This window comes from Merops nubicus, unplaced genomic scaffold, assembly GCF_000691845.1.
Source record: "Merops nubicus isolate BGI_N331 unplaced genomic scaffold, ASM69184v1 scaffold16287, whole genome shotgun sequence".
NCBI lineage: Eukaryota > Metazoa > Chordata > Aves > Coraciiformes > Meropidae > Merops > Merops nubicus.
In genome coordinates this window covers 732-13,180 of record NW_008619713.1, presented here as the reverse complement: position 1 = coordinate 13,180, position 12,449 = coordinate 732, and the positions used below count along the sequence as shown (strand labels likewise).

The 12,449-nt window shown below is 51.2% G+C and overlaps 1 protein-coding gene across 1 annotated transcript; it reads right to left on the bottom strand.

Annotated features, from left to right (window-relative positions):
- Positions 1–285: 285 nt before the first annotated feature.
- On the bottom strand, positions 286–11,029 carry LOC103776389 (rab-like protein 6; the record flags this gene model as incomplete). The annotated part of the gene is made up of 4 exons (XM_008943898.1): positions 286–463; positions 2,304–2,652; positions 3,280–3,492; positions 10,864–11,029. Coding segments are annotated over 4 exons (906 nt in total), but the record flags the coding sequence as incomplete, so codon positions are not given.
- Positions 11,030–12,449: the final 1,420 nt, after the last annotated feature.

Below are 12,449 nucleotides of genomic sequence, written 5' to 3'. Positions count from 1 at the left end.
CAGAAGCAGCTTGTGAAAGATGCGCTCCTGCTTCCAGCTGGGCCAAAAATAATCCCTGCCTGCTGCCATGGATGAGCCAACTTCCACCCTCTCCCATGGGGAAAAACTTACAAAAAGTTATTTATGCTGTGTTAAACCACATTGAAGACTCACACAGGGCACTGCACGAAGGTGCAGGGTGTTTTTTTTAGTGCAAATTGGTTTGCTCACACCCTGGAAACATTTTGGAAAAAACAGATGCCTCAGAGCAAAAATCAGTGACTGGAAACAAGGTGTGACCTTTACCTTCCTCACTGCTCTCCTTGGGACCAGTTTCTTCCAAACCCAAACCAAAGAGGTCTGAATCATTTTTCAGTTTGAAGGAGTGGACTGTTGATTTCACAGGTTGGGGTGGCTTTGCCAACGAGGTATCATCATCATCATCAGATATTTCAGAGAGATCTTCCCGGACTGGGAATTCATCCTAGAGAAAGAAAAGGCAGACAACACCAACAAATCTTTCAACTGAAATCTCTGAACGTTTTGTACACAAAGACAGCAGATGTCAGCAGGTGGGGAGGAGGGAAGGAAATGGAAGCTCTGCTGAGCTGTTACTGTCTGGAAATCAATGCCCTTCATCTTCCAAGCTCTATGTCTTGCCTCAGTAAAATGTCTCAGTAGCACTGGTACCAGCAAGTGTGCTCTGATAACACTTGTGGTATGAAAATCAGACTCCTGATGTAAAGGGATTAAATGAGACCTTCAACTGTGTTAGCTCAAGAGCATCAGCTCCTCCTTGCCCTGGAGAGGCACTTCTGTTTGGATGTTCCAGTCTAGCATGCTGAAGACACCTCCAGACCTGGCAGACAAACCACTTCTGCTGCACAGCGCCCTGGGGGGTGTCATGTACCAGAGGGAAGATGCAGCACGGCCACAGGACTGGTCTGTGTTTGCAGAGCAGCTCCTTCCATCAAGGCAAACAGAATGTTCTCCCAGGGCAAATCTGTCCCTTCAATGTGGGCTAAAAACCAGGATGCTGCAGAGACTGGATATCACCCAAAAATCCTCTGTCCCTGCACAATGGCAAGGGAAGGGGAGTTTTAATGATCTTCTGATACCTGCCAACTGATCCTCTGCATCATTCATTAAGCAGCCTTTCTTCACACCCTCCACACTGCCCAAACATGGGCTCGCTCTGCTGCTGACCCAGGCAATGCCCTCTCCTTGCTCACAGCAGTGGTTTTACCCTTTGCCTGACCAGCAAACCTTGTCGTTGAAAAGCATTCACAAGCTGTGGGGCATCTCCCTGACACGTCTGCAATGCCAGCTCCCTCCCAAATCCTCTTTCTCATCATCTAAGGGAAGTAAACTTGATCCAAATACTTTTGCTTTCACATTAAAGCGCCAAGAAAACCAGGTACTGAAAATGCTAAACAAATGGAAAATTACTTAATAAACATTCATGACACATGGGCAAGGTGAAAGAAACTGGGACAACCGTCCTCTCTGCAGGATTCTGGAACAATGCAAACACATAAAATGCTCCTGAACACCACCTGATCCAGGCACCAGGAGTTCCCCTGAACAGCAACCACCCATCCCAAGCGATGGTTTGCAGTTTCTAGAGACAGCTCTGCTGGCTGCCAGTATAGAGGATGGAAATCAGGGACACCTAGAGCCACAGCAGCAAGTTCCTACCAGCCCAGGGAAGATGTTTGTGTGAGAAGATATTTGTGTGAGCAGACACTTGTATTTTCTCCATCTCTAGCAGCCACTGGGGCAGCGAGGACTCCTGCTGCACCCCATGTTTGAGCAGACATCCACAGGCAGCACCCACGTGCTGAGTGTTCACAGAGACATTACAGCTCACCTGGTTATGCTGGAAAGTCCTCAAGCAGATCTTCCTGCTTCAGTAAGAAGCTTTGTCAAGCAAATTCTGTTAGGGCCTTTTGAACGCTGGATTGACTGTGGGGAGCTCACTCTCTGGCATGCACACACTTTTCTACATGTTAAACTTTGGGTGAAAAAGTAATACTTTTGTATTTTATACCTTCCACGCTGCTGGCCTGACCACACTTTGGACTTACTGAGAATAAACAGCACATTAAAACCCAGCAGCTCAAACCTTCTTGCTGTGTGGCTTCAGCAATCAGAGCGTTAGTGGGTTTGTGCTTGTATCAATCTCTCCAGGTTGCTTAGCACCTAACTTGCTGTGACTGCTGCTGAGAGAGGGGAGAGCAGATGAAAGCTCTGCTCAGTGAGATGCCTCAACACTTCAAGCTCAGCTTTGCAGCAGCACATAACAACCTATGCACATTATTTACCATTTTCTTCTTCTGGCTGTCAGAGTCCTCGCTTTCGAAGTCTGGGTCATCCATAACAAAGGAGAGCATCTGAGTAGCTATTGGTCCCTCTTGGTCGCTGTCAGACTCCTCAGGCTTCTCCTCTTTGACCACCTTCTGCTTGAGAGCATGTCCTCTGCTTTGAGAAGTGGTCTTTGGGGCCTGAACTGCCGCCGGGGTGGCAGCAGCAGCAGCTGGCAGGCTTGTGTTGACCTTGCTGCTGCTGTTTCTCTCGGACCCAGGACGTGGAGGTAAACTGTCAAGAGGCTTCGGGTCAGTTGCTTTGGTCAAGATTGCTTCACTCTGTGGTTTCAGAGCATTTCTGGAAGACCTGAGAAGAAACAAGTTGTCAGAGCCTGTCCACCCCCATTCTGTGAAGCAAAGCATAATGACCCTGGAGGCTGGGCCTGCCTCCGGGGCTGCAGTGTGCATCTCAGCAGGAGAGGCAGTTCATCCAGAGGGGTCTGTGCTCAAACACATGCCACTGAAGAGGGCTGAAGACAACCCTCACGTCCCTGGGGATGCTGATGAGTGACCACGCCTGGCTATCACCCACAGGATGTGGTATGAGGAGAACATGATCCAGCTCATCATTCTCCAGCACAGGCTGTGCTGAATGACTTCCACTCTGCACCACAAGACTCGACTCCTCTGCCCTCCTCACATCCCTGTGAGCAGACACTCAGGTGCTCAGCTGCAGTCTCCTGTTCAAACCTGAGCAAAAGGCTGGGTCATTTCCAGGCTGAAATGTCCCAGTGGCCACAGTGCTCGGAGGCACACTGCCCAGGCGTGCTGAGAGAACACCAGGGAAAGCAGCTACACCAGGCAAATACAGTGACAGCTGAAAGAACAGGCTGACAGAGACACCAGCACTTCCAGAGGCTGCACAGAGGTCAGTGCAGCACCAAGAGGCCCAAGTTTGCCAGCACAGCCCCACACTTCAGGCTGTGCCTTGTACCTTTTTTTTTCCTGCTCCGTGTCAATGTCTTCATCAGGTATGAGAACAACCTTAGAGTCCTTCACCTCTTCCTCTTCCTCACTGGAGAGGGTGACGTTCTTGCTGGGCACCCGTTCTGCTGCCAGCATGGGTCTGCTGGGGAGTTTGTCATCCAGATCCAGGTCATCTTGGAACCCTGCCACCATGGGGTTCCCCCCAGGTGCCTCTCCATCGCTGCAATAGAGACAATGGTGAGACACAGCCCCCCCAGGATGTGCTAGGAGGGACAGGCCTCCCCTCAAAAGCAGCCTGCCACTTGCCTGCCTTCCCTGGGCAACTTCAGGGTCAAAATCCCTCAGCCTGGGGCACCCAGCCTTAGCCTTCCTCCTGCACCATGCCCAGCTCAGGCTGGACCTGGCGTGGTGGCACAAACCCTGCACAAAATGAGCCACAGGAGGATGTGTCACAGTGGCTACTGCTGCTGGAGCTGAAATGAGTGGCTGGAGAAGGTGAGCCTAGTGCTACAGAGCAGCCTGTTGCTTCAGCTCTGCCAGAAAGTCTCCGGTCCAACATGCATGGATCAGTCAATTAAACAGTGGGAACTGCCTGCCTTAATCCCCACATCCTGTAATTAAACCTGAGCACACAGTGACACTGCTATGGGAATTCACTTGCAGCTATTAGCTTCCTGGAATGATTTCTATTTCTGTGGTGCTCCCTGAAGCAGGCAGCTACCCAGACACCATAACCATGCTTCAACGTTCCCCAAACTCAATTAACCTCAGGACACACTTTTAGAGCTGGGAATGTGTCAGACTGCCAGGATGTAACCCAGTTCTGTGTTGAGAGGCATCCTGACAGGGAGCTTCACAGCTGAGACACCAGCTGAGGATTCTTCTCTGAATGTGCCCAGGACTCAGTCTGAATGTGCCACAGTCACTGTCCTACCGACGGCTCGGTACGGCTGGTACAAACACAGCCTTCACTTTGACACAGACACCAAACCCAATTATTATACCTGGAAACAGATTTTAGAGGCATAAAAGGAAACACAACCCCCTAAAACCCTCCCTCTGGAAGAAGGTGGTGTTCCTAGTCACAGCACTGGTGTGGTGGCGGGATGGGAAATGCCGAGACCCCAACACAGGCCTGACGACTGGCACCACTCCCTCTGGCTCTTCTTATGGCTAGTTCCTGGTGTACAACAGTTTTAAAGAATTAATTCATCAACACATCTGCCAACAGACAGTGGAGTTCCTCAGGTCACACGGGGCACCACGGTTACAAGTGGAGCAGCACGTGGCGGGTGCTCCCAACCAGCTGGGCTGGGGTGCAGTGCTGAGATCAGCTGCTCCCTTCTGCTTCTGCTGCAGACCCCTCTGCTTGCAGGGCTCCCAGCACAGCTCCCAGCCAAGCAGAGACACGCTGCTGAAGAGCCCCTTCATCAATAACACTGCTGCTCTCACACCAAGCCAGAGAGGAGGCACGCAGCCCGGCCCGCACAAAGGAGAAGAAAACTGGTGCCCAAAACAGCTTCCAAGGCTGGAGAAATTACCAGCGAGTGATTTCAGAGAAGCACTGGCAGTGTTGCTTCTTGAAATGCACTGAAAAGAAAATGGAGCTGCGTCCTAAAAACGACAGGATATTATTCTGAACCAGTGACACCACGTTTTTAACTCATCACCGCTCCATTAAGCACGAGGACTATTCAGAGTCTGCTGCCACTGCCCTCCTACCACACACCGTGTGAGCCTTGCAGCCCTTCGAGCATTCCCAGCCTGAACAGCCCATCCACACGGGCACAAAGTGGGTCACCTCCCTCTGCAGTGGATACACCTCCTCCATCCCTGACCTCCACGCTGCAGTGAGCCACAGCCCAGGAGCAGAGCACTGGGGTGGATGGACGCTGGGGAATCACCCCTGGGCACAGACACAGGCTGACAGGGCAAGATCAGCACCACTTGGTGGCCCGAGGCTCCAGCTGGAAGGAATTCAGGATGTTCACAACCAACGTGCAGCGTGCTGCTGCTCTCCCCCATGGCTGATGTGCTGCCCAGCCTGCCTTGGTGCTGAGCCAGTGTGCTCCCAGGCACAGGTACCCCCAAAAGGGCCCAGCTCTGAGCCACGGCTCAGAGAGCACATGGAGGTTTCCCCAGAGAACCCTTCATGATGGCACAGAATGGCAGAAATAAACTGCTGCAACCCGAGCACATGGTCCTGAACCCAGACTGACTGTGTGCCAGCAGCCCTGCCCCATGGCCAGCAGAGTCCTCCTGTCACACCAGTTCTAGGGGCTAGAGGAAGAGGAAAAACCCAAACTCTGCTGAGGCAGGTAAGCTGAGGAATCACACGCCTCAGGAAGAGCCTGCATGGCTATATTCTAGGAGATGGAGGATTTCTACTGTCAACCAAACAGTGTCCTTGGCTTCTCTGACTTGCTCTGGGGCAGCTGGGTACTGCTACATAAACAACAGATTCCAGAAAAGCAAAGAACCAGTTCAAAGCTCTTCAGATGTGGTTTAACAAGGCCAAGTGCCCAGGTGGCCCAAAAGGATGACAGCATCCTGGCTTGTATCAGAAACGGTGTGTGCAGCAGGAGCAGGGGAGGGATCGTGCCCCTGGACTCAGCACTGGGGAGGCCTCAGAATCCTGGGTTCAGGTTTGGGCACCACAGTATAACAAAGACCTTGAGGGGCTGGAGCAGGTCCAGAGAAGGGCAATGAAGCTGGGGAGGGGTCTGGGGGACATGGCTTGTGAGGAGCAGCTGAGGGACCTGGAATGGTTTAAACTGGAGAAGGCTGAGGAGAGGCCTTATTCCTATCTACAACTCCTTCAAAGCAGGTTGGAGTGAGGTGGGGGTTGGTCTCTTCTCCCAAGTAACCAGGGATAGGACAAGAGGCAATGGGCTGAAGTTGCCCCAGGGGAGGTTTCGATTGGATGTGAGGAAGAATTTCTCTCCTGGCAGAGTGGTGAGGCCTTGGCCCAGGCTGCCCAGGGAGGTGCTGGAGTCCCCAGCCCTGGAGGGCTTCAAAAAATGTGTAGAAGTGGCACTTGGGGTCATGGTGGTGTTGCATTGATGGTTGGACTTGATGATCTCAGAGGTCCGTTCCAACCTTAATGATTCTATGATTCTGTTCCATGTAAGGACAAGGAAATCTAATCAGCCTTTCAGAAAAAATACCTAGTGATGCTGAGAAGACAGACCAGGAACACTCAGGTACAGCACAAACTCCCTTTCAGACACCTGCAGCCCACCCATAGACCTGAGCCAGCACGACCCATCAGGAGGAAGGAGAGGAACCTCTCTGGAGCCAGGTTAGCTCCTCCAGTGCAGTTACACACATGCTGGCTCAGGGAATCAGGCTAAAGGTCAGCAAATTAAGCTGTGAAACAGCAAACGGGGAGATTGAACTGCCTTCCTAATTAACCAGTAAAGAAACTGATCTGGGGAGTTGTCTTTATTGCAAGCTGGAGAACCATAACATGCCAGTAAACAAAGCCCACGGCTCCACTGATCTCCACAGAGCTGTGCTGGGATTGAGCTACAGCAACACCAGAGACTTCAGTGTGTGCTGGAAGTCTCAGCAGCTGCCTGATCTTTGGGTGAGAGCAGCCCTGCTCCACAGGCCTGAGTGCATTCCTCACCAAGAGCATGCTTCAGAACAGAAATGGGCTTTTCCTAACATTACTGCTCCATGCCAACTGTTGCTCCATTCTTTAGACACTTTAAGGAGTAGGGAATGGCAGAAGTTCACATAACACCACTGCAAAAAACCTGAGAATTCCCTGTGTCAACAAAATGGCCAAGAAATACCAGACTTCACAGCTCCTTTCTGAAGCTCAGGAAAGCAAACAAGCTCTTACCAATGGAAGCAAACACCTCCCTGGGCTCAGGAAGCAGCTGAGTTACACAGCAGAACATCCTGCTTCCAATATGACCTCTGCTCCCTGAGGGCTGCCTGCTATGGGAGAGCAGCAGGAGGGCATGGAGCTCTGTCTGGGCATGGATGAGGAGTCAACTGAGAGCTTACAGGTTAGGATTCAAGAGAGGACACATAATGGTGACACCAGAGCAGGTGCCTGCTACAGGAACAAGTGGGGATCAGGCACTCTGCAAAAACATAGAAGCAGCCTCATGTTTGGAGGCCCTGGTCCTCAGGCACTTCAGCCAACCTCACATCTGCTGAAGGGACAAGACAGAAAGATGAAATAAGCCAGGAGGCTCCTGAAGGGCACTGGTGATAATTTCCTCCTCCAAGTAATAGAGGAGGCAATGGGGAGAGGGGCTCCACAAAAAATGAGGTGCTTGCTGTGAAGGTGAAGGTCAGAGGCAGCCTTGGTGGAGTTAAGGATCTGGAGGGCAAGGAGGAGGGGAAAATGGAATCTGGATTTCATGTGAAGGTGAAGGTCAGAGGCAGCCTTGGTGGAGTTAAGGATCTGGAGGGCAAGGAGGAGGGGAAAATGGAATCTGGACTTAAGAGCAGATTTTGGCCTCTTCAAAGATTTGCCTGGATATTTCCTGTGAGATAAGGCCCTGGAGGGAAGAAGGGCCCAGAAAAGCTGGTTAATATTCAAGGATGATCCTCCTCTAAGCTCAGCAGTGGCCCATCCCAATGCCAGGAGGCCTGCATGGATGAACATGGATGAAACTCAAATACAAGAGAAAAGAGAATTAACTTCATAAATTCTCAGCCCTCCTATCTTCACTGGCTCTTCAGTTTCAGAGCTTACATTTGGTTACAACACACCATTTTTTAAACCAAATAAAATCTCCATTAGGTTTGAGCAGCTTCACAGGAAAACATTTGTCTTCTTTAGGTCGGAGACAAATTTCTGCAGCAGCAGGTTTTGTTGCAACTGCACCAACCTGCTCACTGCAGCAGGAGCTGATGGTTAGGGACAGTGCTTACAGGACTCTTAGGTTGCTCCTGGGCACCACGGGCTTGTAGGTGGCATCCTGAAGGGTCACTGCAGGTGATGGTCAGAACTGCACCTACATCTCTGACAGCACATCTGGCTGTTGTGACAGGCCACCTTTGGCAAGAAACTGAAGGTAAAATTGCCCAACCACTGAGAAAACTGTGTCAGCTACAGAAGAAACCAGAGCAAGCCATGGATGCCAAGCTGCAGAGACATACTGAGCACCTGAACTTGCAGGGATGCACTGCAAGGCCTTCTCCTGGGGAAACAGCTGTTCTAACTGCAGAGGGTTACCACTGCCATGTAAAGCACCAAGCTGTGAACAAATGTCCTCTCTGTGCTCTGGGAAAGCCCAAAGAGCTTCTCCTCCTGCCCCCACCAGCTCACATGCACTGGAGGGCTACCAAGGCTGGTGACAGAGTGCAGAAGGGCATCACAGCAGCCAAGAACATGGCAACTCTACAGCCAAGGACAGGGCTCTTGCACCACGGCTGGAGATACTTGGCTTTTTGATGTTCTGGAGAAGAGGAGGCTTTTTAAAAGATCCAGCCCTCTGCTCACAGCAAGAACTGCACCTTGGAAGGGCTCTCCAGGACCCAGTCCTTCAGCAGACCCCAGGAAGGTCAGGCTTCACTCTCCTGACATTTAGTTGTTCAACACAGAAAGATATCCCAGCTCAGCCACAGCCTCAGGCAAGAAGCTCTGTACACCAGCATGCTTCTAGCAACCACCACTTTTTTTTTCTTTCTTTCCTTCTTTTTTTATTAATAAAACATCCACGTGTCCTCCCATCACAAGGGATGATGACTCAGGCTGACCTGCATTAGACAGGCACCAAGCCTCATATGCAGCATTGATTTCAAGTTGTGGTGGTTGAACTAGAGAACACTGAATCATGACAAAGATGTCAAAAGACACAGAATCCACCACGTTCACAGATGAGCTGTATCAGCGTTCAATCGCTCTCCTGGCTCCTCCAGTGCTGATGACAAGAGGCAGCAGGCAAGGACTACCCTCAGCAGAGGGATGCAGAGCCTGTGAGCATGCTCAGGTCACCCCTTCAGTGACACTGCTTTCAGACAGCTTGCCACAGATCCTCCAGTCTGAGCAGCTCACACAATCCCTTCTCCCTTTTTTGGTTAAAAGACATCAAAGCCAAGAAAAGAAAAAAATAGAAAAGGAAAAAAGAAAAGAAAATCCAGCATATAGCATAAGCACATTTAGAGGATAGAATTATAGAACAGCAGAACAGTTTGAGTTGGAAGGGACCTTTCAAGGTCACCCAGTCCAACCCCCTGCAGGGACAGGGACATCTGCAGCTAGAGCAGGGTGCTCAGAGCCCCAGGAAACCTCCCCTGGGATGGTTCCAGGGATGGGGCAGTGACCACCTCTCTGGGCAGCCTGGGCCAGGGGCTCAGCACCCTCACTGTAAAAAAACTCCTCCTTACATCTAGTCTGAATGTCCCTCTTTCAGTTTAAAACCATCATCACTTGTCCTGTTGCAACAGGCCCTGCTAAAAAGTCTGTCCCCATTTCTTCTGTAGGCCCCCTTGAAGTCCTGTCAGGCCCCCAGAAGGCCCAGGCTGGGGGGGCTCCTGGCCAGCTCCTCCCCCCAGCACCCCCAGGGCCCTCTCCCCAGGGCTCTCTCCAGCCACTCACCCCCAGCATGGGCTGATACCAGGGGCTGCCCTGGCCCAGGTGCAGGACCTCACCCTTGTAGAACCTCATGAGGTTGGCCTGGGCCCACTTCTCAAGCCTGCCCAGGTCCCTTTGGATGGCACCCTCTCCCTCCAGCACAGTGACCACACCACTCAGCTTGGTGTCATCTGCAAATCTGCTGAGGGTGCCTCAGCCCCACTGTCTGTCACTGATGAAGATATTAAGCAGTACTGGTCCCAGTATGGACCCCTGAAGGACACCATTTGTCCTGATCTCCATCTGGACATTGACCTGTTGACCACTACTCTCTGGATGTGACCAAAGAGCCAACTCCTCATCCACCAAACAGTCCATCCATCAAATCCTTATCTCTCCAATTTAGAAAGAAAATGCTAGGAAGGAACATTAGAGCTGGACAACTACAAAGAAAGGCATCCCCTAAGACTTCTGGAATCTGAAAGGCAAGCACACAGTAACATTCCCAACAGAGCACGACCCTCTCCATCCCTCCTTCCAGAATCCCATTGAGCCACAGAGTTCCCCCAAGTGTCCTCCAACAAACACAACCCCCTTGGTAATGCCTTGGGAATGGCAGCACCAGGCGATGGAGGGGTCTGGCCATGCTTTGGGCCTCTGCAGCAGGGGAGTATTCCTCAGGGAAAATATAACATCCCTGCAAAGTGCATTGTGTTCCAGAAGGAAAATAACTCAGATGTTTCAGGATGTTTGGCTGGAAGGGAAACCTCTTCCTGACCCAAAACAACTCAGTGGCTTAGCATGAGCAGGACAGCAAAGCAGGAAGGTGGTAACCAGCCTTTGCTGCTGCTCTCACTCCCAGGGAGTGGTGTGCACCCCTGATGGGAGATGCTGAACCCCACGGCTGAGCACCCCACAGCCAGCGTGGCCCAGGGCAGCTGACTGCTCTGCAGTCACTGAACACCTGCAACAGGTTAGCCCAGCACAACTCACCCCTCAGACTGCACACCCAGGATGTCCCTGGCCTACCACCCCCCCTCCTTCCCTCACCTTTCGCTGTCCACACGGTGTCTGGTCTGTGCCTTCCCTCTGTCCTTCTGGGGGGCTGGGTCTTCCAGAAAGCTGTGGTCCAGGCTGTCCTCAGGGACAAAGTCCTCCACACTCTGGACCTTTGCAGGGGCTGCAGGGTGGGGAGGCAGAGCGGCAGCAGCAGGATCTGCATCAGCAACAGAAGTTGCAAAACACAGAGTTCACCACAAGCAAGACAGAAAACACAATCTGCTTTCTGCAGTCTGTCCTGCCCAGGACCTCACCAGCAAGGCAGAGGCACGAAGAGACCTCAGCTACACAGCAAGGGTAGAGGAAGGGCATGAACAGGATGCTCAAACCCACCCAGAATCTTGTATCAAGGCATTCACAGGGCAGGCATGGCTGCTGTGGTTCAAGATGCACCAGGCTGAGCCAGGCTCTTGAAGAGCTGGAGGAACTCTGTGGTGTGTGCCCAGGACCTCACCAGCAAGGCAGAGGCACGAAGAGACCTCAGCTACACAGCAAGGGTAGAGGAAGGGCATGAACAGGATGCTCAAACCCACCCAGAATCTTGTATCAAGGCATTCACAGGGCAGGCATGGCTGCTGTGGTTCAAGATGCACCAGGCTGAGCCAGGCTCTTGAAGAGCTGGAGGAACTCTGTGGTGTGTGCCGCCTGCCTCTGCTCCACAGGGAATGCTGCAGCTGACTGCACCACAGCCAGACTTCATACCTAGGCTGTGTGATGTCCCTTCGTTATCCTCTTCCCTCTTCCAGGCTGTTCAGCTCACCCACTCACCTCCCCTTGCTTTTTCAGCTGTAAAGCTCAAAGGCAGAATATTTCATGCTGTGCTTTCAGATGCCCTGGGTGCCCAAAGGCTCAAGAGCTACTGCAAATGGAGACTCGCTTTAAATAGCTTATTGTAGAGGCATCTTCACCCATCTTCAAGGCATCAGGATGAAAATTCATTAAATTAGCATAACCAAGAAGGCTAAACCTTTTCAGAATTTGCAAAATTCAGCTGTCTTCTTCTGCCCAGCTTGCACTTCTCATCTAGGCTCTTTCTTTTGGGTGAACAAGAGCTGTACATTTTTCCCTAGATTTTGCTCTGCTAGGTACAGCTTTCAGATCCCTTTTGCATATGAGTAGCAATTTGCTAATGCCATAGAGTAGTGCTGCTGTAAGAGGAAACACAGCCAAAGAATGACTACTGCAAGACTTCAAGGGAAAGCTTGAAGCTGCCATAAAAGCCAAGTATTATTTTGTGACAGTGATTTTGCAACTGCTTTCCAATTAGTGAGTCCCCAGCTACGTTCCAGTAGAGGTGCCACATAAACCTAATAATGCTAATAAAGCAGAACAGCTTTTCCTAGCTGCCTTTTGCAACCCTCCTAAAAACCACCCTAGAGATACCAGCACTGCAGGCCACAAGCCTAAAACAGTTCTCAAGATAAGTGACAGACTTAAAACAAAGAAGAAAAAGGAAAAAAAGCAAGCCCCAAAGACTGTAACACCAGTGGCAGACCACTTGTCTCATTTCTACATACCAATATGACACAAGTTTTTTTATTGACAGAGGATTTCTAACATTGGCTCCTCTCTGTTTT